At 39.9% G+C, this 24,225-nt stretch overlaps 1 protein-coding gene across 1 annotated transcript; it reads right to left on the minus strand.

The window, feature by feature from the left end:
* Positions 1 to 445: 445 nt before the first annotated feature.
* On the minus strand, positions 446 to 22,030 carry LOC122033994 (probable serine/threonine-protein kinase PBL21). The gene is made up of 8 exons (XM_042593133.1): positions 21,942 to 22,030; positions 21,622 to 21,803; positions 1,927 to 2,090; positions 1,766 to 1,848; positions 1,507 to 1,535; positions 1,343 to 1,395; positions 931 to 1,064; positions 446 to 578 (listed from the first exon to the last, which is right to left on the minus strand). The coding sequence occupies exons 1-8, from the start codon at positions 22,028 to 22,030 to the stop codon at positions 446 to 448; spliced, it is 867 nt and encodes a 288-aa protein (XP_042449067.1).
* Between the last annotated feature and the right edge of the window lie 2,195 nt (positions 22,031 to 24,225).

Genomic DNA, 24,225 nt, shown 5'->3' on the forward strand with positions numbered 1-24,225 from the left:
CTAAATCCACATCAATGAATCAGGTTAGATCTAGTAATCTCATAATTAAAAACATGGCAAATATGACCTTAGGCTAATCTAGGTCTTAAGCCCTGTCTCAACAAAAATACTCATAGGAGCAAGATGCTTGCAGTGGCCACACCTGTTTGAAGATAAGAAACTTAGTCGTCTACAGTGGATAAGGAAAAGTATCTAATGCTACAAATGGAGAGAAAAAAAAAGAACCTCAGCAAATACACTAACCATGGATCATAGAATTCAACAAGAACAATATGATCAAATGTCCGGAGTCAATACTACTACATTAGAAGGGATAGTTGCTAGTAGTGTGCTACATTTAGACTCAATCACTACATGGCAGTATAGCACACTAGTAGTGTGCTACATTTAGACTCAAAATGATCAGAAAAGATAAAACCAAAAAAGGAATCTGAGCATGTCTTATTCAGTAAAAGAGATGATGCTTCTTGGCCTGATTTAGAACGATGCTAACCTTCCCGATCAAAACAGATTTAGCCTTTTTAAAGCTCGATCCAAGCTTTTCATATTCAGGGGCAAGTTTCTTGTAGTGTCCACACCTGCGACAAAATGGTATTAGAAGGGTTAAAATTATGCAATTAAAATACACACACATGGAGATCCTTTGCTTTAAACTGGATACTTAATGGAGTCTACATTCATCTTCTATAGTCTTGGCAAACAATCAGTTATGAGAATCGACCATATATAGTGCATTTCAAGTGTATCTTCTAAAGAGAAATACAAGTCGCGGTTTCAATTTCGACACAAGAAGAAACAATGGTGAAGAGCAAATAAGAATTTCAACATCAAAGGCACAGAAGTAGGTTTCGATTTCCAAACTATAAGCTAAGATAAATAGGTGTTTTGTCGTCGACAGGCCCAAGTTTAGGCACAAGTCCAAAATCAAACAGCTTGGGGTTGAAGTTTTCATCCAACAACACGTTTGCCGCCTTCATATCCCTGTAAATTATGGGAGGGTTTGCAACATCGTGCAAGTACGTGAGCCCCTTTGCATATTCCATTTTTTGATTGGTCAGTTCACACTTCAATTTTAGGTTTTAGGTTTTAGGTTAGGCATAAGAAAAGGTGGGGCAAGGACGAAATTCTTAGAGAATAAGACAATAATCAAATTAGTTTTTTCTATGAGCAGGGGAATCAAAAGACACATAAATCACACACAGAGATACCAACTTCATACATCGAAACCTAAAATTTGTACTAGGTAAAATGTTTTCCATGGAAAAAGGAAATGCAGGAAAGACCAAAATCTCGAACCTACTTTTGCCTCCTACAAACACTAGTTCATGTTGTCACAACTTACAATCCCTGCAGCAAATGGCTTTCTAAGATGAATAGTATTGACCTCCAAACTATCTAAAACAAGACAAATTAAAGATGAACACTGCCTCAAAATAAGGAGTCCAACCTATAAAACATAATATATCGAGCGTTGTGCAGCTCCATTATTCACACGCAAAAACAAACCTTTTTCTTGAGAACACGGCGCAAAGTGCCTTAAAAGTGAATATTGAAACAATAATTACTCAAATTCCAGCCACAAATGATGAGAAACTAATACAGATGAAGATGGTTATTCACCAATGCAGCGTAAGTGCAATTTTAACCTAAAATACCAAAAGACAGATCTCGGCAGAATGGAAATTCATGCGACGGAAAAAATTTAAACAAAAAGGGAAAATAACGAATTAAATAGATTCCAAGGATAAGAAGAAAAAGCAACTACCTCTTTGAGAAGGGGCCCTCTGAGGTCACAGTGATCTTGCTCCCCTGATAACCATCCTGCTTAAGCTGCTTGATGGCCACAATCTGGTTTCCGAGTTCCGGTGTTCAGACGAGGCCGCAAGATGGCAGAAGCAAGGAGGGGAGAAGGAGTGAGCAACTTGCCTGGTCTGAATCGAGTCGCCCTTTGTAGACTCTCCCGAAGCCGCCTTCTCCGATTAGATTCGACTCCCTAAAGTTGTGAGTGGGCGCGGCGAGATCTCTGAAGGTGAATTTTATCACGGATTTGTTCCTCTCGCCGCCATCGGATGGAGCCGGCTTCTCATTCTCTAGCGCAAAGGAAAAAAAACGTGTTTTGAAGAGAGATCGAATTGCGCCGACCAAAAGAAGAGATTTTAGGGTTTAGAGATGGCGACCACCAGGAGGATTGGCGGTGAAATACGAACTGGGGCGGGAACGACCGTTGTCTTCGATTCTACACCTCGCTTCTTTCCGGCGAGGGCTGAGACAGGGAAAACAGCTTAAGTGAGTAAAAGCTCCGCTGTTGTCGCCAACTTGCCCTTTTAACTGTGAGCATTTCTATAAAATGAAGGGCTCCTCTTCTCAACCTAAGGGTGGAGTTGGAGGAGATGCGGTGTGGTTGGACGGAGAAGTAAGGGCATCATGTCTTGATCTTGATCGGGAGAGGAAGGGGCGTCGATCTAGGAAGGAGAAGAGGGAGATGAGGTTGAGAGAGATGGTCGGAGGTTTAGGTTTAGGTTTAGGCTTAGGCGAGAGAGATGGTCGCGCGGAGGAAGGGGCGCGATATAGATTTAGGTTTGGAGGGAACTTCACAATGTTGCAAATTTTAGCTGTGGGAATATTAAAATATTTTATTTTGGTTCTTTAACACCGGATTTTAAAAACCGCAGTTAAAATCGATGTCTATTAACGAAAAAAAGGGCGCTCATAGACATCGCCTAAAAAACCGATGTCTATGAGCTAAAATCTGCACTCATAGACATCGGTTTTTAGAAAAACCGGTGTAAAATACTCAAAGACATCAGTTTTTGCTTAAAACCGTTGTTGTTCCACTGATGTCTATGAGGGTTTTTGTTGTAATGATTGTTTGAAAGCATGAATTGTAAATATGAAAAACAAAGTGAAAAATGAAGTATATAAAGTGTTGTACAAAACTCCTAAGACCAGGACTCTATTTATAGCCTGCTGGTTGAATTTATTCATTGGCTGACATGGCAGCTCCGAGCGCCTAGAGTAGGTCCAGGCGCTCCAATAGTGCACTCTATCTACTTCACAATGACTCTTCAATGACTTTAGGATAAAATTTTATCCTCACCTAGGAGTATGGATCAGTCCAAGTGCCTGGAGTGTTGATGACGTGGACTCCGAATGTCATCCACAACAACGTCTCGACAAGGCGCCTATTCTATACCAAGTTGGTTCGGGCGCTCAGACCTGGACCAAGCACCTGGAGTTTGAGTGCCTGGACTTGGTCTAGGAGTCTGGATAAGTCAACTTCATGTTGACTTGTTCAGCTTCTACTCTGATTGCTTGGGTGATTTTTCAGCCATCTAGAGTTAAGCTCACCCAAATCTAACTCTGATCTTCTCTTCAAGCAGTCTTCCTCTCTAGCTTCTCATCCCTCGAAAGCATCGTGTGCATCCTTCTCATCCACTGGTGTAATCTGTTAGTTAGAGCCCTAGAGCCAATCATATGATGATTGTTGTATGGACTCGATGTATCATATTCCTATATATTTATAAAGGCATTTCTTTATGGTTATTATACTTACTTGTATTAGTGCCAAATAACTAAGTATAATAGCGTCCTTGAGTAGAAGGTTTTTATCTATATCAATTGATTGGTTGAATTGATAGTAAGATGATATAGAGAACACTACTCTTAATCATTCCTAGTCAAGTATTAACATTCAGGGATAATGTTAATGCGTTGAGACTAGCATGTAGGTCAACTCGATGACTTAATCTCACAAGTCATGGATATAGAGATATCAAGTTGACACATGGGTATGCATTGGAGAATGTATACTGAATGACCCGCCATGAGAAAGTACCATGGATCGTTATATGAGTGTCATATACTTTCTCATATGACTATTAGTATGACTATGAGTCCTTGGACCTGAAGTCACCATGGTTCGCTACATAAGGAGTTACATACTTTGGCTTCGTCAAATGTCACCCGTACCTGGGTGTACTATAAAGGCGATTACTGGGTGTGTAACAAATTATGCGGAGGGATGTGAGTGATGTAGATGGGATCTATCCCTCCTATATGATGGGAGTGACATCATGATTCTTGATAGAGTGAGACCACTAAGTGCATGGTCATGCCCAAATGAGTCAATATGAGATATTGAGCTCATTTGTTTAGAGTGAGTCTACTTGGAGTTCAAGATATAGATTGATTAGAGGATGACACGGTCTATGCCTCAATTGATCAATCTAGATGTCAAAGATAGAAGGACATTGTCACATATTGTGCGAGTCACAATTAGTAGTCACAAAGGTGATGTTAGATCTCAACATTCTTGTAACTTGGGTAGTAATGATGTTTTGCTAGATACTGCTCATTACTTATGCTTCTAAATGAGTTTAGGAGCATTGCCAATATTACAAGAACCTATAGGGTCACACACAAAGGGCAATTAGAAGGAGAATATGTTCATATGATGAACCAAGAGGATTAGGTTCTTGTGATGAACCAAATTAGATTAAGAGTAATCCAAATTTGACTAATTGAGTTGGACTCAATTTGATTCTTGTGTCCAATGAGTCTAATTTAGATTATGACTTATTGAATCAATTTAATTTAATGGATAGAGATTCACTAAATCAAATTGACTTGAATCAATGGTTAGATTTGATCAACCATGGGAGATAAATGAGTCAAGTTTGACTTGACTTGAGAGAGAAGATGAAGGGTCAAGTTTGACTTGACCAAATGCCACTTCGTTGTGACATGGCATGGGGGCTGGCCAATGATGATGTTCCACATCATCATGGCTACATCATTGAGTGCCACCTCATGGCTACACTTACCTCCTTTCGCTTGGTTTACAATGAAAAGAAACCTTGCTTGTGAAGTTCTCCTAGGGAGAAGACCTCTTGCTTGTTCTCGGCAAGGAGGAAGAGGAGGCTTGGAATTTCGGTGGAAGAAGGGAGGAGGAAGAAAAGAAAATGAAATTCTCCCCTCCTTTCTCTTATTTAGGCTAAGTGAGAGGAAGAAGAAAAATTAACTTTGCCTTCTCTTTTTCTTTTAACTCATCCTTAATGAAGGGAGAAAGCAAAAATCATCTTTTCATTAGAGAGGAAGAGGGCAACTCCAACTTTTCTTCTAAGTGAAAGGAGCCTTCTCTTTCCCTACCTTTAACTAACATTTCCCTCTCTTCATAATAGCACTCCCCTGCTGGGGCTACTAATTATAACATGGAACCACTTACTAAGAGGTCCAAGGTTCAATCCTTGGTCATGCCTCTTTTTGGTTCTTTTTTTTTTCTTTTTAAAGAAGAGTCCACATAAAACCTATTTAACCATGCATAATTTCATGTAAAATTTCTAGGGATCCTATGGGTGTTACACTTGGTATAACTCCTCAAGTCACTTATCCATAGTCTCCTTGAACTCAAGAATATAATATCAAAGATCATCATCTTGACCGTATGCATCATACCCAACCTCATCCGCCTGATCTGCTGTCTCTAAAGCTCTAGCTGCCCCACGACTCATGGTCATTCTCTCAACCCCTCACCCAAACAATGGACCATCAATCCATCTCAAGTGATAGCCATGGGGATCGATGTTGAATAAATAAAAGGATCGATCGAAAACCCTGGAGTACTTCTTCGACATCGGCTACAACTTTCCATGAGAAATGTCGATGCATATAGATGCTAGCCATGCCATGATAATATGACCAAATGGTATATGAACCGTACCATGGATCGGTTTAATAAAGTGGATGATGTAATGAAAAATGTTCAAAGTCACATTGATATTAAGGGAATGATGGAATGCATATAACATGAACAGGTATGGAGGACAAGTGGTAGCAAAAGCACTAGTCACGGTAGGAAGAAGACAATTAATAACAACCTTAAAAAAGTCGTTATCTATAGTAGATATTTCAAGGGCAAAAAAAGTGTTTATGTTAGCATTAGGGCTATCAGAACAAGGTCGCTGATAAAAATGCTCATACATGGAGGAGATGAAAAGATGTTCAAAAGGTGGTGGCAATAGGTCAGGCAACGTCGAGTAGCCAACAAAATCATTTGAGGATGGATGACATCGAAAAAAAATCTTGTAAAACTTGGGAGCAAAGTCTAGTTTTTGCTTAGCAACATGGCTTCAGTATCGCAACCCATCGAATGAATTCAAGTTGTTGTAAAATTCATATACCAAGCCCCTATTTATGTCATGCTCACAAAAGATTATGAACTCCAATTGATAATGTCGAATGATGTTAATAACATCAAATTAATGATCCTAGAAGAACTGTTGGTCAACCGACTGAGCAGGAATAAGCTTGAATTTGTTTGAATTGAATGCATGGTGAAGTAAAGCGTTTGGAAAATCAGAATCTGTTGGTGGTAGAGAGCGAGATCAGGATGAACCCTCACCAAAAGAAATATGGTTTTGCTTCTTTCTAAAAGTAATGAATAATGAATGTACTGACAATGCATGAGCAATAAAAACAAATATACTGTATGATGCATGAATGAAATGCAACACTTTAACATATTAGCGAGGTTGTCATAAAGAATGAAATCATCTAATGGAAACTAGGGTTAAGAGTTTTACTTTGGCCACATCATTGTCCAACGAGCTGGATAGGTTTGGAGAGAAGGATAGGTCAACATGAAGTCATCGAAGAAGAAGAAGGTCGCCGGAGACAAACCTTCACCGAAACCCTAGGTTTGCAGACAATGGAGTAAGTGACCACTGAGAGGACTGGAGCCTAAAGAACCAACTAAGATAGAGCATATCGAAGTGATGAAGTTGTTAGAGGAGATGCCGGAAACAAAGAGACGAAGAGCGACACTCGGAGAGTTTCTCATAGAGTTAGGTTTGTGTGGAAGAGAGTTGGATTTTGAATTGATTAGTTAGGGCATGGGATTTAAAATAGCACCTACCAATCGATTAGGGAGTTTCACTAATTGATTGGTTAGGTTTTAATTGATTAGTGAAATCAATTCCAATCAGTTCTGTGCTCTAGGAAAATCAACACCAATAGATTGGTATATCTAAATTGATCACCGTGATTGATTCAGCGAGGTTTTTTGCTCATGAAAACTTAGTATCAATCAACTAGACCAATCAATTTGTTGAGCAGAATCGTTCATCATGATTGATTCGGTGAGGTTCTATGTTCATAAATTTTATGCATAATTGATTGATTCAATCGATTAGAAATAATTTTGTGGTAAACCACGAAAACTTGTAATTGATTGTCAACTTCTCTAATTGATTCTGATCCTCTCTGAGAGAAATCATAGTAACTAACACTAATCAATTGGGATTAGTATTGAAACCTAATTAATCCCAATTTTGTCCAATTTGTGTCAATTTGGGTATGAAGTATAACTATAATGGATATGTGAAGCGAAGTGTGTTGGTGTATTTTCGTTTGGTGCAATATCCAATCGTGATATTCAGACCAAATACACATTAATTATGTATTGGTCTCCCTCACCATTAGTCAATTCAATGATTAATAAATGATTTCAATCTGCTTTCTCAAAGTAATGCATCATGACAAGTATTATGGCCAAGAAGAATATCCCTAGCATCTCACTCCCAACTAGGTATTCCAAGAACACAATCAAGGTAAAACTTATGTTCTTATGAGATGTAATTTGAAGGTAAAATATTTTTTTAATGAATTTGATTTTTAAAGTGATCATGAAGGGTTGCTTGTTTATTCAACAAAGCACATTCTCAATTCCCTTCATAAATAACTAAATTTAGCTTTGAGAAGTGGTTTAGTGAAGATATCGGCTAAGTTAGATTTTGACTCAACATAACTAAGACAATATCACCTCGGGCTATATGATCTCGAATAAAGTGATATTTTACCTCAATGTGCTTTATCCTTGATTGATGAACTAAATTTTTGGTCAAGTTTACGGTATTCACATTATCATAAATAACTTGTATATTTTTGTAGATGAGTTTATAATCCTCTAAAATGTGAGTCATCTATAACAATTGTGACATACACTCTCCAATAGCTATATATTCGGCTTTGGTTGTGGAGATTGCTATATAATGTTATTTTTAACTTGACCAACTAACTAAAGAGGATCTCAAAAATTGACAATCAACACTATCTTTTGCGATCTAATTTGCATCCTGCATAGTCGGAATCGGAGTATCTCACAAGATCAAAAGTTTCAATTCTAGGATATCAAAGACCTACACTTTGAGTTCCCTTAAGATGTCAAAGAATTAGTTTGACCGCACATAAATGTGACTTCTTGGCACAAGATTGATATCTTACACACATATCCATGGCAAATAATATATCAGGTCTACTAGCCATAAGATAAGGAGACTACCTATAGCACTATGATACAACTTTGGGTCAACTTATTTGCCTTCAATATCATTGTCTAATTTTGTGTTAGTGGTCATAGGAGTAGATATTTCTTTGATATTTTTCATCCTAAATTTCTTTGTCATATTTAAATTGATGAATGTATATGCTTTCTTTTGTTTGTTTAATTTGGAGTTTTAGGTCCAAGTAGGTCAAAGGGATTGACCGGATACTTGGCACGAGGAGGAAAGTCCAAGTAGGTCAAAGGGATTGACTGGATACTTGGCACGAGGAGAAAAGTCCAAGTGGGTCAAAGGGATTGACCGGACACTTGGTGAGCGAGTTCTAGCAGGTCAAGGGTGACCGGATGCTAGGCATGATGTACCAACAGGTCATGGTTGACCGGGTGTTAGTTTAGGGGACTTTGGACTTATTTTTGGGCAAAAACAAGGGTTGGATCAAACCTAAAACGTTCGATACAATATTTGTCGGATATGCCCAAAACAGTAGTGTATATCGTTTCATAGTTTATAAGTCAGACATTCCTAATATTCATGTGGGTACAACCATAGAATCTCGGAATGCAATATTCTTTAAAGATGTATTCCCAAATAAGAAGGGAAACGTTCAAAGTAATGACAATAGAAGTTCTAACAAAGATGATGTTCCAGGACTTAGTTGTCAGAAAAGGGCCACTAACAATCAAAGCGAAGAGCCACATCGGAGCAAATGGGCTAGAGTTGGGAAATCGTTCGGGCCAGATTTCATGACGTTTATGTCAGAAATGGACCCAAGAACATTAAGCGAAGCTCTCTCTTGTCCCGACATGTTAGCTAGAGCCCTAGAGCCAATCATTTGATGATTGTATTTTGGACTTATTGTATCATATTCTATATAAATAAAGGCATTTGGATTTTGGTTATTATACTTACTTGTATTGGTGCCAAATAAACTAAGTATAATAATGTCCTTGAGTAGATGGTTCTCACCTATATCAATCGGTTAGTTGAACCGATAGTGAGATGATATAGGGAACACTACTCTTAATCATTCCTAGTCGAGTATTAACATTCAGGGACAATGTTAATGCAATAAGACTAGCATGTAGGTCAACTCGATGACTTGATCTCACAAGTCATGGATATAGAGATATCAAGTTGACACATGGGTATGCATTAGAGAATGTATACTGAATGACCCGCCATGAGAAAGTATCATGGATCGTTATATGAGTGTCATATACTTTCTCATGTGGCTATTAGTATGACTACTAGTCCTTAGACCTGAAGTCACCATGGTTCCCTACATAAGGAGTTATGTACTTTAGTTTCATCAAACGTCACCCATAACTGGGTGGACTATAAAGGCGATTACTGGGTATGTAACAAATTATGCAGAGGGATGTGAGTAATGTAGATGGGATCTATCCCTCCTATATGACGGGAGTGACATCGGTATTCTTGATAGAGTGAGACCACGAAGTGCATGACCATGCCCAAATGAGTCAATATAGGATATTGAGCTCATTTGATTTAGTGAGTCTACTTGGAGTTCAAGATTTAGATTGGTCAGAGGATGACACGGTCTATATGCCTCACATTGGCCAATCTAGATGTCTAGGATAGAAGGACACTTGTCATATATTGTGAGGAGTCACAACTAGTAGTCACAAGGTGATGTTGGATCTCAACATTCTTGTAACTTGGGTAGTAATGATGTGTTGCTAGATACTGCTCATTACTTATGCTCCTAAATGGGTTTAGGGGCATTGCCAACGTTACAAGAACCTGTAGGGTCACACACTAAGGACAATTAGATGGAGATTAGGTTCATATGATGAACCAAGAGGACTTGATTCATTTGATGGATCCAATTGGATTAAGAGTAATCTAAATTGGGCTAATTGAGTTAGACTCAAGTTGATTCATGTATACAATGAGTCTAATTTAGATTATGACTCATTAGATCAATTTAATTTAATGAATTAGATTCATTATATTAAGTTGGCTTGAATCAAATGGTTAGATTAGATCAACCATGGAAGAGATTTGGTCAAGTTTGACTTGACTTGAGAGGAAGATGAAAAGTCAAGTTAGACTTGACTTTATGCCACCTCATTGGTGAGTTGGCATTGATGTGGACTAATGATGTTACTCCACATCATCATTGGGTGCCACCTCATGGAAGTTACAAAGCCATTCTCTTTAATGGCTTCACATTAATGACACTTAATGCATTAATGTGAAGAGTTACACACATGATGGTGGCCGGCCACTTGAATGTGAAGAATAACTTTTCATTTTGAAAATTATTCTCTCATTCATTCCTTCTTCCTCCTTGAGTTCTTCTTGCTCTCTCCCTCTCCTCTTCTTGCCGTGGCCTATCAAGGTGCTAGCACACCTTTGTTTAGGTCTTCTCCACCTAAGTTGTCCGTGTGGATACTTCTAGAGGACCGTACGCTTGACGGTCTAGAGATCAGGCATTTTGGACGAGCGGGATTTGCGTAGGGCGCGCATCAAGGGTATATACATCTTAACCTTTGTAGATTTAGTGTAAATCGAAGTTTTCTAACTCGTACTCGAAATTTTTCCTTTGCACAGATCCGGTGGCATGGGTGATTCGGGGTTTCCGCGACGCGAAAAGCGGTTTTCGCGGCCCAAAAAACCCAACAGTGGTATCAGAGCCACGTGCAAGGCTTGTCCGAGTTTAATTTTTGGTTTTATGAAAACTAAAGTTTCTTTAATTTTCTGTAAAATTATGATTTTTGGGTTTTTATGAGTATTTTTCTCGAGTAATCGAAGCACAAGTGTTTAGACGCTTGTAGGCTTCGACTCGAAGATTTTTCAAAACGGTGATGTTTCGACCCAAATCAGTTTGGGACAGCGGGCGAAGGCGCTGTAGGATCGCTTAGGAGCAACTCACGATGGTTAGATTGTGGGTAGGGGCACTCGATTTGCTTGGCGATTGCGCTCAAAATCGCTAATCGGGACCGGAAAATTCTTCTCAAAGGTTTCGTCCCAAATCATTTTGGGACAGCGAGTTTAAGCTGTTGGATCGCAAAGGAACCCTCGCGATGGTTAGATCTCGGGTAGGGCGCTGCCTGGCCCCGCAAGGATCCGTTCATGATTACCAAACCGCTAAACGGAACCGCCGGGAAATTTTACTCGTAAAAATTAATTTTAAAATTATAGAAAATTATGAAAATATATAATTTTGAATTATATATTAATTTTGTGATAGTCATGGCCCAAAATACCCAATAAGATTGGATTTGTGTTGTAATTCATAATACGGTCTGCGTGCCGTCATATGATTGTGTGTGCTGTATTTTTATTTTTATTTTTCCGCGACCTGCGCGTCGTGCCTTTCTCATATATTCTGGTTGTAAATTAGATTTAGACTCGAATGTAACTCGAGTTTCAAATTGTAATGTACAAATTGGAGCGGTGGAGGGTCCACACGAGACGGAGTTCCGAGGCGGGCACGAGCAACACAAGGCGGTCAAAGGGAGGAGCTTGGAGAAGCTGTTGACCCTAGGTTGACCATTCGATCTTCTCATTGGTTTGAGAAGATCGTAGTAGGGCCATGACTAAATCACAAATAGATTAATTAGTTAATTGCTTATGTATATGATGCATGTTTAATAAGTAATTAATTAATTAGTGCCTTACGATTAGATTAGATCTAAGTCGTGCACATGATGCACCCTTGCGATTAGATTAGATCTAAGTCGTGCACAAGATGCATCCTTTTCGATTAGATTAGATCTTGATCGAACCAACTCTAAATGCCTAACCGTGCCGTGATACCTATCACTACCTCGATCACATGTATTGTTGAATCTGCCAAAGCAGAGCAATACATATTATCTTGGTAGGGTACGGAGGGACAATTTTGGTCCCGCCTATCAACGCATGGGTGAATATAAAACTCAATTAGATTGAGTATTCCTAGTTGCTCGGTTAGATCGAGTCAACTATAGGCATTCTTCCAACGGTTGGAAAATATAGGTCAAAATCACATCTATATTAACTCTCGGGCGTATTAGCCAAAGCTAACTCGAGTTTTAATATAAATGCAGATATTGATTTTATAAACAAGAGTTACATAGAGATGTAATTGGTAATCGTTACCTACCGATCATACTAAGCCTTGGGCGTATTAGCCAAAGCTAACTCAAGGGTTAGTATGATGTGGATCTTGTCCCACAAGAATTATAGAATTCAGTGGGAGCATCATTTAATTAAAGGCCTAATTAAATGATTTTAAAAGAATATGATATTTATTTCTGCAAATTTTCTGTTGTAGATAACCATGACGTCGAATACGAACTCTTTCTCCCTGCGTTCTGTCCTTAAGAAGGACAAGCTCAACGAAGCAAATTTCCTGGACTGGTACAGGAACCTGAGAATAGTTCTCACTCAGGAACGTAAACTGTACGTTTTGGAGAAGCCCATTCCGGAGGCTCCTCCTGCCACTGCCCCGCGAGCTGACCGAGATGCTTTCAAGAAGCATCAAGATGACGCATTAGATGTGTCCTGTCTAATGCTCGCGACCATGAACTCTGAGCTTCAAAAGCAACACGAGTTAATGGGCGCTTACGATATGGTTGAACATCTTCGTCAACTATATTAAGGACAAGCAGGGCACTGGAAGAGGGACTTCACAGGATACTTGGAAGATCTTAACAAGAAGAGAAATAAGATTTCTACTTCAGGTATAAATGTTAAAGAAGTCAACCTCTCTATTTCTTCGTCGTGGGTATTAGATACCGGATGTGCTTCGTACATTTGTACTAATGTACAAGCACTGAGAATTAGCAGAGCATTGACAAAGGGTGAGATAGACCTACGAGTAGGCAATGGAGCACGGGTTGCTGCTGTTGCTGTACGGACTTATTTTCTATCTCTGCCCTCTGGGCTTATACTAGAGTTAGACGATTGTTGTTATGTGCCTGCATTGACTAAGAACATTATATCAGTTTCTTGTTTGGACAAGAAAGGATTCTCGTTTATAATAAAGAACAAATGTTGTTCTGTCTATTTAAACGATATGTTCTATTGTAGTGCACCTATGATGAACGGACTCTATATTCTAGACCTTGAGAGCTCTATCTATAACGTTAGTACCAAGAGGTTCAAATCGAACGATATGAACCACACCTATCTCTGGCACTGTCGCTTAGGTCATATAAATGACAAGCGCTTATCCCAGCTCCATAAGATGGTTTGCTGGACTCATTTGATTTAGAATCATATGAGATATGCGAGTCATGCCTGCGAGGCAAGATGACCAAGACTCCTTTTAGTGGGCACAACGAAAGGGCGACTGATTTGTTAGGACTCATACATAGTGATGTATGTGGCCCTTTCAATGTTGCTGCTAGAGGCGGTTATAGATACTTCATCACATTTACTGATGACTTCAGTAGATATGGTTATGTGTACTTGATGACACATAAGTCTGAATCCTTTGAAAAGTTCAAAGAATTCAAGAATGAAGTACAGAACCAGCTTGGCAAGAGTATTAAGATACTTCAATCTGATCGAGGTGGAGAATACCTTAGCCATGAGTTTCGTGACTACCTAGCTGAGTGTGGGATTCTATCCCAACTCACTTCTCCTGGAACACCACAGTGGAATGGTGTATCCGAACGGAGGAATCGTACCTTATTAGATATGGTACGATCTATGATGAGTCACACAGATCTTCCGACATATCTATGGGGATATGCTCTAGACACGACAGTTTTCATTCTCAACCGAGTTCCATCCAAGGCCATGATAATGACACCATATAGGATATGGACTGGGAGAGATGCCCAGGTGTCTTTCATGAGGATTTAGGGTTGTGAGGCATACGTTCGACGTCAAGTCTCAGACAAGTTAGGACCCATATCTGACAAGTGCTACTTTATTGGATATCCCAAGGAAACTAAGGGATATTACTTCTACATTCCCAGTCAGCACAAGGTAGTTGTGGCAAAGACTGGGGTCTTTCTAGAAAGGGGCTTTGTTTCTAGAAAGACTAGTGGGAGCGCGTTCGATCTTGAAGAAGTTCAAGATGCGAACAATAGCACTGATGCCTCGATGGAAATTGAACTGGAACCACAAAGTGTTGTGGATGATGTTGTTCCAAAAGGAGTTGAGGAACAACAACCAGTTCAAGTAGACATACCTCTTCGCAGGTCTGATAGGGTACGTCGTCAGCCTGAGAGATACTCATTTCTCTTATCTGACCATGATGACATTGTGCTCATAGAGGATGAGCCTACCACCTATTAGGAAGCTGTGATGAGACCAGATTCCGAGAAATGGCTAGAGGCCATGAGATCCGAAATGGAATCCATGTACACCAACCAAGTATGGACTTTGGTTGATCCACCTGAAGGGGTAAAACCCATTGGGTGCAAGTGGGTCTTTAAGAGAAAAACTGACATAGATGGATTTATCTATAAGGGTCGCTTGGTAGCTAAAGGTTTCAAGCAGATTCATGGTATTGACTATGATGAAACCTTTTCTCCAGTAGCGATGTTTAAGTCCATTCGGATCATGCTTGCTATTGCAGCCTACCATGACTATGAGATATGACAGATGGATGTCAAAACCGCGTTTCTGATTGGAAACTTACTCGAGGATGTGTACATGACACAACCTGAGGGTTTTGTAGATCCACAGCATACTAGCAGAGTATGCAAGCTGCATAGGTCCATTTATGGACTAAAGCAAGCTTCTCGGAGCTGGAATCTTCGATTCGATGATGCAATCAAACAGTTTGGTTTCATCAAGAACGAAGATGAACCTTGTGTCTACAAGAAGGTTGTAGGGGACATAGTTGTCTTCCTCATATTGTATGTGGATGGCATACTGCTCATTGGGAAGGACATCCCTATGCTTCAGTCTGTCAAGACCTGGCTAGGGAGTTGCTTCTCAATGAAGGACTTAGGTGAGGCATCCCGTATTCTAGGGATACAGATCTATAGAGATAGATCTAAGAGATTGCTTGGCCTAAGTCAGAGTACATACATTGACAAGGTACTCCTTCGGTTTGCCATGCAGAACTCCAAGAAGGGATTTCTGCCGATGTCACATGGCGTGAGTCTTTCGAAGACTCAAGGTCCCTCTTCTATAGAGGAGAGAGACCGCATGGATCAGATCCCTTATGCTTCAGCCATAGGATCGATCATGTACGCCATGCTATGTACTCGACCTGATGCCTCGTATGCTTTGAGCATGACGAGCAGATACCAGTCAGATCCAGGTGAAAGTCACTGGATAGCGGTCAAGAATATTCTTAAGTACTTAAGAAGGACTAAAGAATATTTCTTGATATATGGAGGCAATGATGAGCTAGCTGTAAAGGGTTACAGTGATGCTAGCTTCCAGACCGACCAAGATGATTATAGATCGCAGTCGGGGTTTGTATTTTGCATTAATGGTGGTGCTGTCAGCTGGAAGAGTTCGAAGCAGGATACAGTAGCTGATTCTACAACAGAAGCCGAGTACATTGCTGCATCAGAGGTAGCAAAGGAGGCAATTTGGATCCGCAAGTTCATCACTGAACTTGGGGTGGTTCCTAGCATTGCTGACCCCATTGAGCTCTATTGTGACAACAATGGAGCTATAGCACAGGCAAAGGAACCTCGCTCACACCAGCGGACCAAACACATACTACGGCGCTTCCATCTCATTCGAGAGATCATCGAGAGAGGAGATGTGAAGATTTGCAGAGTACCTACAGAGGCTAACATCGCAGATCCCTTGACCAAGGCTTTGGCACAGAAGAAGCATGATGGTCACACTAGGTCATTTGGGCTTAGAGCCTACACTGATTGGCACTAGTGCTAGTGGGAGATTGTTAGCTAGAGCCCTAGAGCCAATCATTTGATGATTGTATTTTGGACTTATTGTATCATATTCTATATAAATAAAGGCATTTGGATTTTGGTTATTATACTTACTTGTATTGGTGCCAAATAAACTAAGTATAATAATGTCCTTGAGTAGATGGTTCTCACATATATCAATCGGTTAGTTGAACCGATAGTGAGATGATATAGGGAACACTACTCTTAATCATTCCTAGTCGAGTATTAACATTCAGGGACAATGTTAATGCAATAAGACTAGCATGTAGGTCAACTCGATGACTTGATCTCACAAGTCATGGATATAGAGATATCAAGTTGACACATGGGTATGCATTAGAGAATGTATACTGAATGACCCGCCATAAGAAAGTATCATGGATCATTATATGAGTGTCATATACTTTCTCATGTGGCTATTAGTATGACTACTAGTCCTTAGACCTGAAGTCACCATGGTTCCCTACATAAGGAGTTATGTACTTTAGTTTCGTCAAACGTCACCCATAACTGGGTGGACTATAAAGGCGATTACTGGGTATGTAACAAATTATGCAGAGGGATGTGAGTGATGTAGATGGGATCTATCCCTCCTATATGACGGGAGTGACATCAGTATTCTTGATAGAGTGAGACCACGAAGTGCATGGTCGTGCCCAAATGAGTCAATATAGGATATTGAGCTCATTTGATTTAGTGAGTCTACTTGGAGTTCAAGATTTAGATTGGTCAGAGGATGACACGGTCTATATGCCTCACATTGGCCAATCTAGATGTCTAGGATAGAAGGACACTTGTCATATATTGTGAGGAGTCACAACTAGTAGTCACAAGGTGATGTTGGATCTCAACATTCTTGTAACTTGGGTAGTAATGATGTGTTGCTAGATACCGCTCATTACTTATGCTCCTAAATGGGTTTAGGGGCATTGCCAACGTTACAAGAACCTATAGGGTCACACACTAAGGACAATTAGATGGAGATTAGGTTCATATGATGAACCAAGAGGACTTGATTCATTTGATGGATACAATTGGATTAAGAGTAATCTAAATTGGGCTAATTGAGTTAGACTCAAGTTGATTCATGTATACAATGAGTCTAATTTAGATTATGACTCATTAGATCAATTTAATTTAATGAATTAGATTCATTATATTAAGTTGGCTTGAATCAAATGGTTATATTAGATCAACCATGGAAGAGATTTGGTCAAGTTTGACTTGACTTGAGAGGAAGATGAAAAGTCAAGTTAGACTTGACTTTATGCCACCTCATTGGTGAGTTGGCATTGATGTGGACTAATGATGTTACTCCACATCATCATTGGGTGCCACCTCATGGAAGTTACAAAGTCATTCTCTTTAATGGCTTCACATTAATGACACTTAATGCATTAATGTGAAGAGTTACACACATGATGGTGGCCGGCCACTTGAATGAGAAGAATAACTTTTCATTTTGAAAATTATTCTCTCATTCATTCCTTCTTCTTCCTCCTTGAGTTCTTCTTGCTCTCTCCCTCAACTCTTCTTGCCGTGGCCTATCAAGGTGCTAGCACACCTTTGTTTAGGTCTTCTCCACCTAAGTTGTCCGTGTGGATACTTCTAGAGGACCGTACGCTTGACGGTCTAGAGATCCGGCATTTTGGACGAGCGAGATTCGCGTAGGGCGCGCATCAAGGGTATATACATCTTAACCTTTGTAGATTTAGTGTAAATCGAAGTTTTCTAACTCGTACTCGAAATTTTTCCTTTGCACGGATCCGGTGGCATGGGTGATTCGGGGTTTCCGCGACGCGAAAAGCGGTTTTCGCGGCCCGAAAAGCCCAACACGACACCCCACTGTGGAAGGAAGTTGTCAATAATGAAATCGAATCCATCATGAATAACCATACTTGGGAATTAGTAGACCTTCCTTCTAGTATTAAACCATTAGGTTGTAAATGGATACTAAAATTCAAGTATAAAGATGATGGATCGATTAACAAGTATAAGGCCAGACTTGTAGCCAAAGGATACAAGCAAAAGGAAGGCCTTGATTACTTCGATACCTACTCACCGGTGACAAGGATTATGTCCATACGAGTGCTGATAACTATTGCAGCATTGTATGACCTTGAAATACACCAAATGGATGTTAAGACAGCGTTCTTAAATGGTGAGTTGAAAGAAGAAATTTACATGGAGCAACCCGAGGGGTTCGTAGCTCTTGGAAATGAGGGAAAGGTGTGTCTACTTGTTAAGTCATTGTACGGACTTAAACAAGTGCCAAAACAATGGCACGAAAAATTTGACAAAATAATGTTGTCAAACGAATTCAAAATAAATGAATGTGACAAATGCATTTATGTCAAAAGCACACCTGAAAGTTATGTAATCATCTGTCTACATGTAGATGACATGCTCATAATGGGAAATAATCATGATGTAATCATGAGTACTAAGAAAATGTTGACCAATAATTTCGATATGAAAGATATGGATGTAGCAGATGTCATATTGGGAATTAAAATTCTCAGGACATCTGATGGGATAGTTTTAACACAATCCCATTATGTAGAGTCAGTATTGAAAAGATTCAATGCATACGATCTCTCTACTGTAGAAACTCCTATGGATCTAAGTCAACACTTAGCAAAAAATCATGGTGAGCCCATATCATAATTAGAATATTCTCGGATAATTGGTAGTTTGATGTATCTCACAAACTGCACACATCCAGATATTGCCTGTGTGGTCAACAAACTGAGTTATTTTATGAGCAATCCAAATGACACTCATTGGAAAGCACTGATACGAGTTCTTAGATATTTAAAATATATTATGAACTATGGATTACATTACGGAAAGTATCTCGCGGTCTTTGAGGGATATTGTGATGCTAATTGGATATCAGATACAAAAGACTCCAAATCCACTAGTGGATATATGTATTCACGATCGGTGGGGGAGCAGTATCTTGGAAATCCACTAAGCAGACATGCATAGCTCGGTCAACAATGGAATCCAAGTTTATAGCACCTGACAAAGCAGCTGAAGAAGCTGAATGGCTGCAAAATTTCTTAGAAGATGTTTCGATCTGGACGAAACCTGTGCCCATCGTACTTATCCACTGTGATAGTCAATCGGCAATTGGAAGGGCACAGAGTAGTATGTATAATGGTAAGTCACGATATATACGTCGTCGACATAATACCATTAGGTAGTTGATCTCGAACAGAATGATTGCAATCGATTATGTCAAATCTAAGGATAATTTGGCAGATCCCCTTACGAAGGAGTTAAGTTGAGATCAAGTATACTGCTCATTAAGAGGAATGAGATTAAAAATCTATAACTAAAAATGACTGTAGCGGTAACCCAACCTTGTTGACTGGAGATCCTAAGATCTTGGTTCAATGAGATAACGAAGTTACAGAAGTTGTGTAACAGCACAAGAGAAATGATTATCTCTACTATCCCAATCCTAGGATGATTTTGTACTGTCTTACCACATATAGTAAGGATAAGCTTATGCTTTTAATGACTTCTATGCCTTATAAAGGTGGAGTATGGTGGGATACTCTTGATAGAAGTGTCACCTATGTGAGTGTGAAGACAGGCCGCTTAAATGAAACACTCATGAATCCAAGATGGTGTCCATGGCCGAAACGGAACCAACCATGAGAACCAAAAGTGGGTGAGATAAGTCTCTGTGTGGGTGTTATTGTCTTAGTATACACCAACAGCTGAGCAATTCAAGACATCACGTTCACTGCGCAACATAGTATGCTCGATAACATTCCACTACGGAAGGTTCAAAGCCACAAGCTACCTTTCCCGATGCATTGACTTATCGATTGGACTCTTGTAAAGTGTCAGCATGCATACATGCAATACATGCATTAATTTTCATTCATGTGGGGGATTGTTGGATATGATTTTACAAACTAAAATCTTGGTGCCATTGATCGTTGAAAGTCAAGTTTGACTTCAAAATTGAAATCAACGTTTCACGTTGATAAATCTGGACTATTAATTTGCTCAAAACTGATTACGGATGAATGAGAAATTAATTGTTCAAAGATGTGCTCAAATTAACATTAAGGAAAAAGATGGGGTTTTAGTCCCACGTCGTTAACCGGTGAGAGCCATCATTTCCTTATATATGTTGCTATGTTAATATTGTTAATACAAAAGTATAGGTGCTTTCTACCCTTGGGCGAGCAGGTGCTCGCACCTGCGAACTTGCCATGCGCGCAATGGGCGCTTTGTTGGCGCACTTTGCACTTCGCATCGTCGCGAGGAGCTTTGATTTATGCTCCACGTGACAGTGGTGTGGCATGGTCGGGTGACACCATGTGGCGGTGATGTGGCATGTCGGGTGACGAGGCAGTGCCTATGTGGCACGTGACTGTGTAGAGAGCAATGACTGGATTGGGCGAACTGATGGTGACCGTCGGATCAAAGATGAGGACAGATCGCAAGTAAATGTGATTTGGAGTGTCAGATTCTAATATGGCGTTGAAGAGGAAGGCTTGATCTGAAGCATCGGATTAAATGTTGTAATCTGACGGCTGAGATCAAGATGAGATATGAAGAGTTATAACTCTTCAGATCAAGGGACGAGATCATATCAGAATTTGAAGAGTTATATCTCTTCAGATCTGATGGTTGAGATTAAAAGCCATCTGAAGAGTTATATCTCTTCAAATCTGATGGCTGAGATCAAAAGACCTTTAAAGGGTTATACCCTTTCAAAATGAATGATCCAGATTAGTCGAAACCAAGGGTTACTTACCTCTTCACCCAATATAAATAGATCTCTCTCCTTCTTGGAAATCAGTCATTCAAAAAGCATTTGCATTCAAACCATTCGTCCATCTCTTGCATAAGAAGAGTTCAAAAAGCCTACGAGAAGGTTCGTCGGTCTCGAAATTTGAAGTGCTACTATTTCAAGACGTCGTCGTTGTATCTTGGGAACGAATTGCTGCTATCCGTGAGTACTGTAGAGGAGCAATATCATTTTACAAAGATAATGTTCAACACTAGCCTTGATGATAACTCAGTTTGCTTCCTCCCGGCAGTAATCTCCCAGAAGCCCCGACAGTCGACTAAAATTAACTATGTCAAATACCGAGGAGCAAATCCAAAGGTTCAAGGACCTCACACTCTCAACATTGTCCAATGTCATGAGTGTTAAGTGTCTTAAAGTCTTTCTCTCAATTTATTCTTATTTTGAGGAGCTAGAAGATGAATCATCCCATGTAGCCTTCAAGGTATTTTTTTTATTTGATTTATCATCTTGTTTCTTCAACTTCATACAATTGGCTTTGAAGTGTCCTTTCATATTGCACTAGAAGCAAGCCACATCAGATTTTGATTTTGATCTTTTCAAAGGCTTATCCCTACTTTTGTTGTCATTGAACATCTTCTTGACATCCTTCTTTTTGAACCTCCTAGAGGTATTATCATCTTTCGAACAAAGTTTGTCATCTCATTGAATGATAGCTCCTCATCACTATCAGTATCCTGTTCAGATTCGAAGGAGGACTCTTCCTTCTTCTCCTTCTTCTTCTCTTTATTTTTCTTCTTGCCCCTTTCACCTACAACCAAAGCTATATCTTTATCCTTATGGCTTGCATTAGCTTATTCATACAATTCAAGTTCATAAAATAATTTATCTAGCTTACCAATTGACAAGTCTCTTGAAACCTTATAGACATCAACCATTGATAACCATAATAATTTTTTTGGTAAGAATTTGAGTGCATACCTGATGAGGTCCCAATTCTCCACACTTTCTCCAATAGAATGGAGACCATTTAGAAGTTCCTTAAACCTCACATGTAGTTGAATTACCATTTCTCCTTCCTTCATTACAAAATTTACATTTGATTTACGAGAAGGTCCCTCTTTATGATTCTTGATTCCTTTGTGTCTTCATTCAACTCAATGAGATTGTTGTTGGTGTAGGAAGCACCAGACGATCAAACCTGGATTTTGATTATGTCAAAGGGTTCAAAGTTAAGTTGTCTTGTGATCTAACAAGGTTGATTGAGCTTGCAGGAAAGTCTTAAGTTGTCTTAGGCAAAACTCCTAGTGGATTCTAGGCAAGTGGAAAACTCTAAGGGGTGGTAATCCTAGGTCCTAGGGGGTGGTAACCCTAGGTTCTAGGGGGCGGTAACTCTAGGTGATGGAAAGTCCTAGCTGCGGTTAGGCAGGTGGAAAACCCTAGGGGTGGTAACCTTAGGCGGAAAGTCTTGGCGGGTCAAGCGCTTTAGGAAAAACCCTAGAGTCGAGGACTCTAAATAAAAACCCTGGTGGTCGTGGATCAGGTGAGTCTGGACGAGTCATGGAGCGAGCATCTAGCATGAAAACTTGAAATCTCGGGCACATAGCAAAAACTCAGTCAGTCTAGAGGATCGATCTGGCAACAAGCAACTTCTCTTGAGAGAAGTAGGTGCGGACACGTTCCCTTCTGAGGGAACAATAGGCGTCGATTCGACATAGAATTTCCAGAGGAAACCCGAAGTCGTAACTGGACAACCCGAAGACTATCAAGTTACTTATTTACATATTAATTTCTATTTGTCTAACTCTATTTTGCAGGAAACTAATAAGTTTTACAGGGCCAGACATAGCCTTGATCGGACGACTGAACGGCTGGATCGGTCGACCGAACCCCAGTACAATAGGATCAGATTTCTAAAGATCAGACCGGATTTGATCGAGGGATCGGTCGATCAAACCGAGGATAAGCGGTGACTGGATCAAGCTAGGTTGATCAGATTAGATAAGGCGGAGACCATCAGCTGATTGGTCGACAAAACGGAGGATTGGTCTACCAAATGAAGTCTCATCCAGAGTGACTGCATCTGGACAGAAGGTCGGGTGGATTCAGTAGGTTCGGTCGACTGAACCTGGGGATTGATCGACCGATCCGGGTTGAGTCAAAATTTGATCCCGAGATCAGAGGATTTGGATCAAGTTTGAAGAGGCTATAAAAAGGGGGTGTGGTCAGCATTTCAGGAACACCGAAAATCAAACTACTTGTGCTCCTGTGTGCTGCTCTAAAACTCTTCAACAACGCTCAACAGTTGCTCCGACAATCGACGACTCTTTTGTTAGCAATTCGAGCCGCAAAAACCACTTTTTGCGTTGCTAAAATCCCGAAGCTAGCCATGGATCCGTGCGAAGATATATTTAAAAATTAAATCATGTACATGTTTCTACCCTATATCTACCTTAGATCTATATGAAAAGAGAGTTACCCTTGTAGCGAAGCCCTTCGCTTATCCCGCTCGTCCAAGAGTTGTCGGATCTCGTAGGGTGTCAAGTGTACACCCCTCTATATGTATCCACACGGACAAAAGGTGGAGAAAAATCACTTAGAGTGTGCTAGGACTCTTGGTGGTCACGGCAATGGAGGATGAGAGGGAGAAGAGAATGTAGAGAGGAAGAAGAAGACTTGAATTAGCACACAAATTGCTTAATGCCTCACTAATGTGGCCGACCACTTAATGGAGGGGTTTTAAACCTCCATGTAATACCAAGAGTCATGGCTCTTGGTCTTCCTCATGAGGTGGCACACAATGATGTGGCCTTGATGATGTCGAACACCATCATTGGCCGGCCCATGTCAATTCACAAATGAGGTGGCATTTGGTCAAGTCAAACTTGACCCTTCATCTTCCCTCTCAAGTCAAGTCAAACTTGACTTCTTATCTCCTATGGTTGATCAAATCCAACCTTTGATTCAAGTCAATTTAATTTAGTGAATCTCTATCCATTAAATTAAATTGATTCAATGAGTCATAATCTAAATTAGACTCATTGGACACATGAATCAAATTAAGTCCAACTCAATTAGTCTAAATTGGATTACTCTTAATCCAATTTGGTTCATCACATGAACCTAATCCTCTTGGTTCATCATATGAACCTATTCTCCATCTAATTTCTCTTTGTGTATGACCCTATAGGTTCTTGTAACATTGGAAATGCTCCTAAACCCATTTAGAAACATAAGTAATGAGCGGTATCTAGCAACACATCAT

Source organism: Zingiber officinale, chromosome 11B, assembly GCF_018446385.1.
Source record: "Zingiber officinale cultivar Zhangliang chromosome 11B, Zo_v1.1, whole genome shotgun sequence".
NCBI classification, from domain to species: domain Eukaryota; kingdom Viridiplantae; phylum Streptophyta; class Magnoliopsida; order Zingiberales; family Zingiberaceae; genus Zingiber; species Zingiber officinale.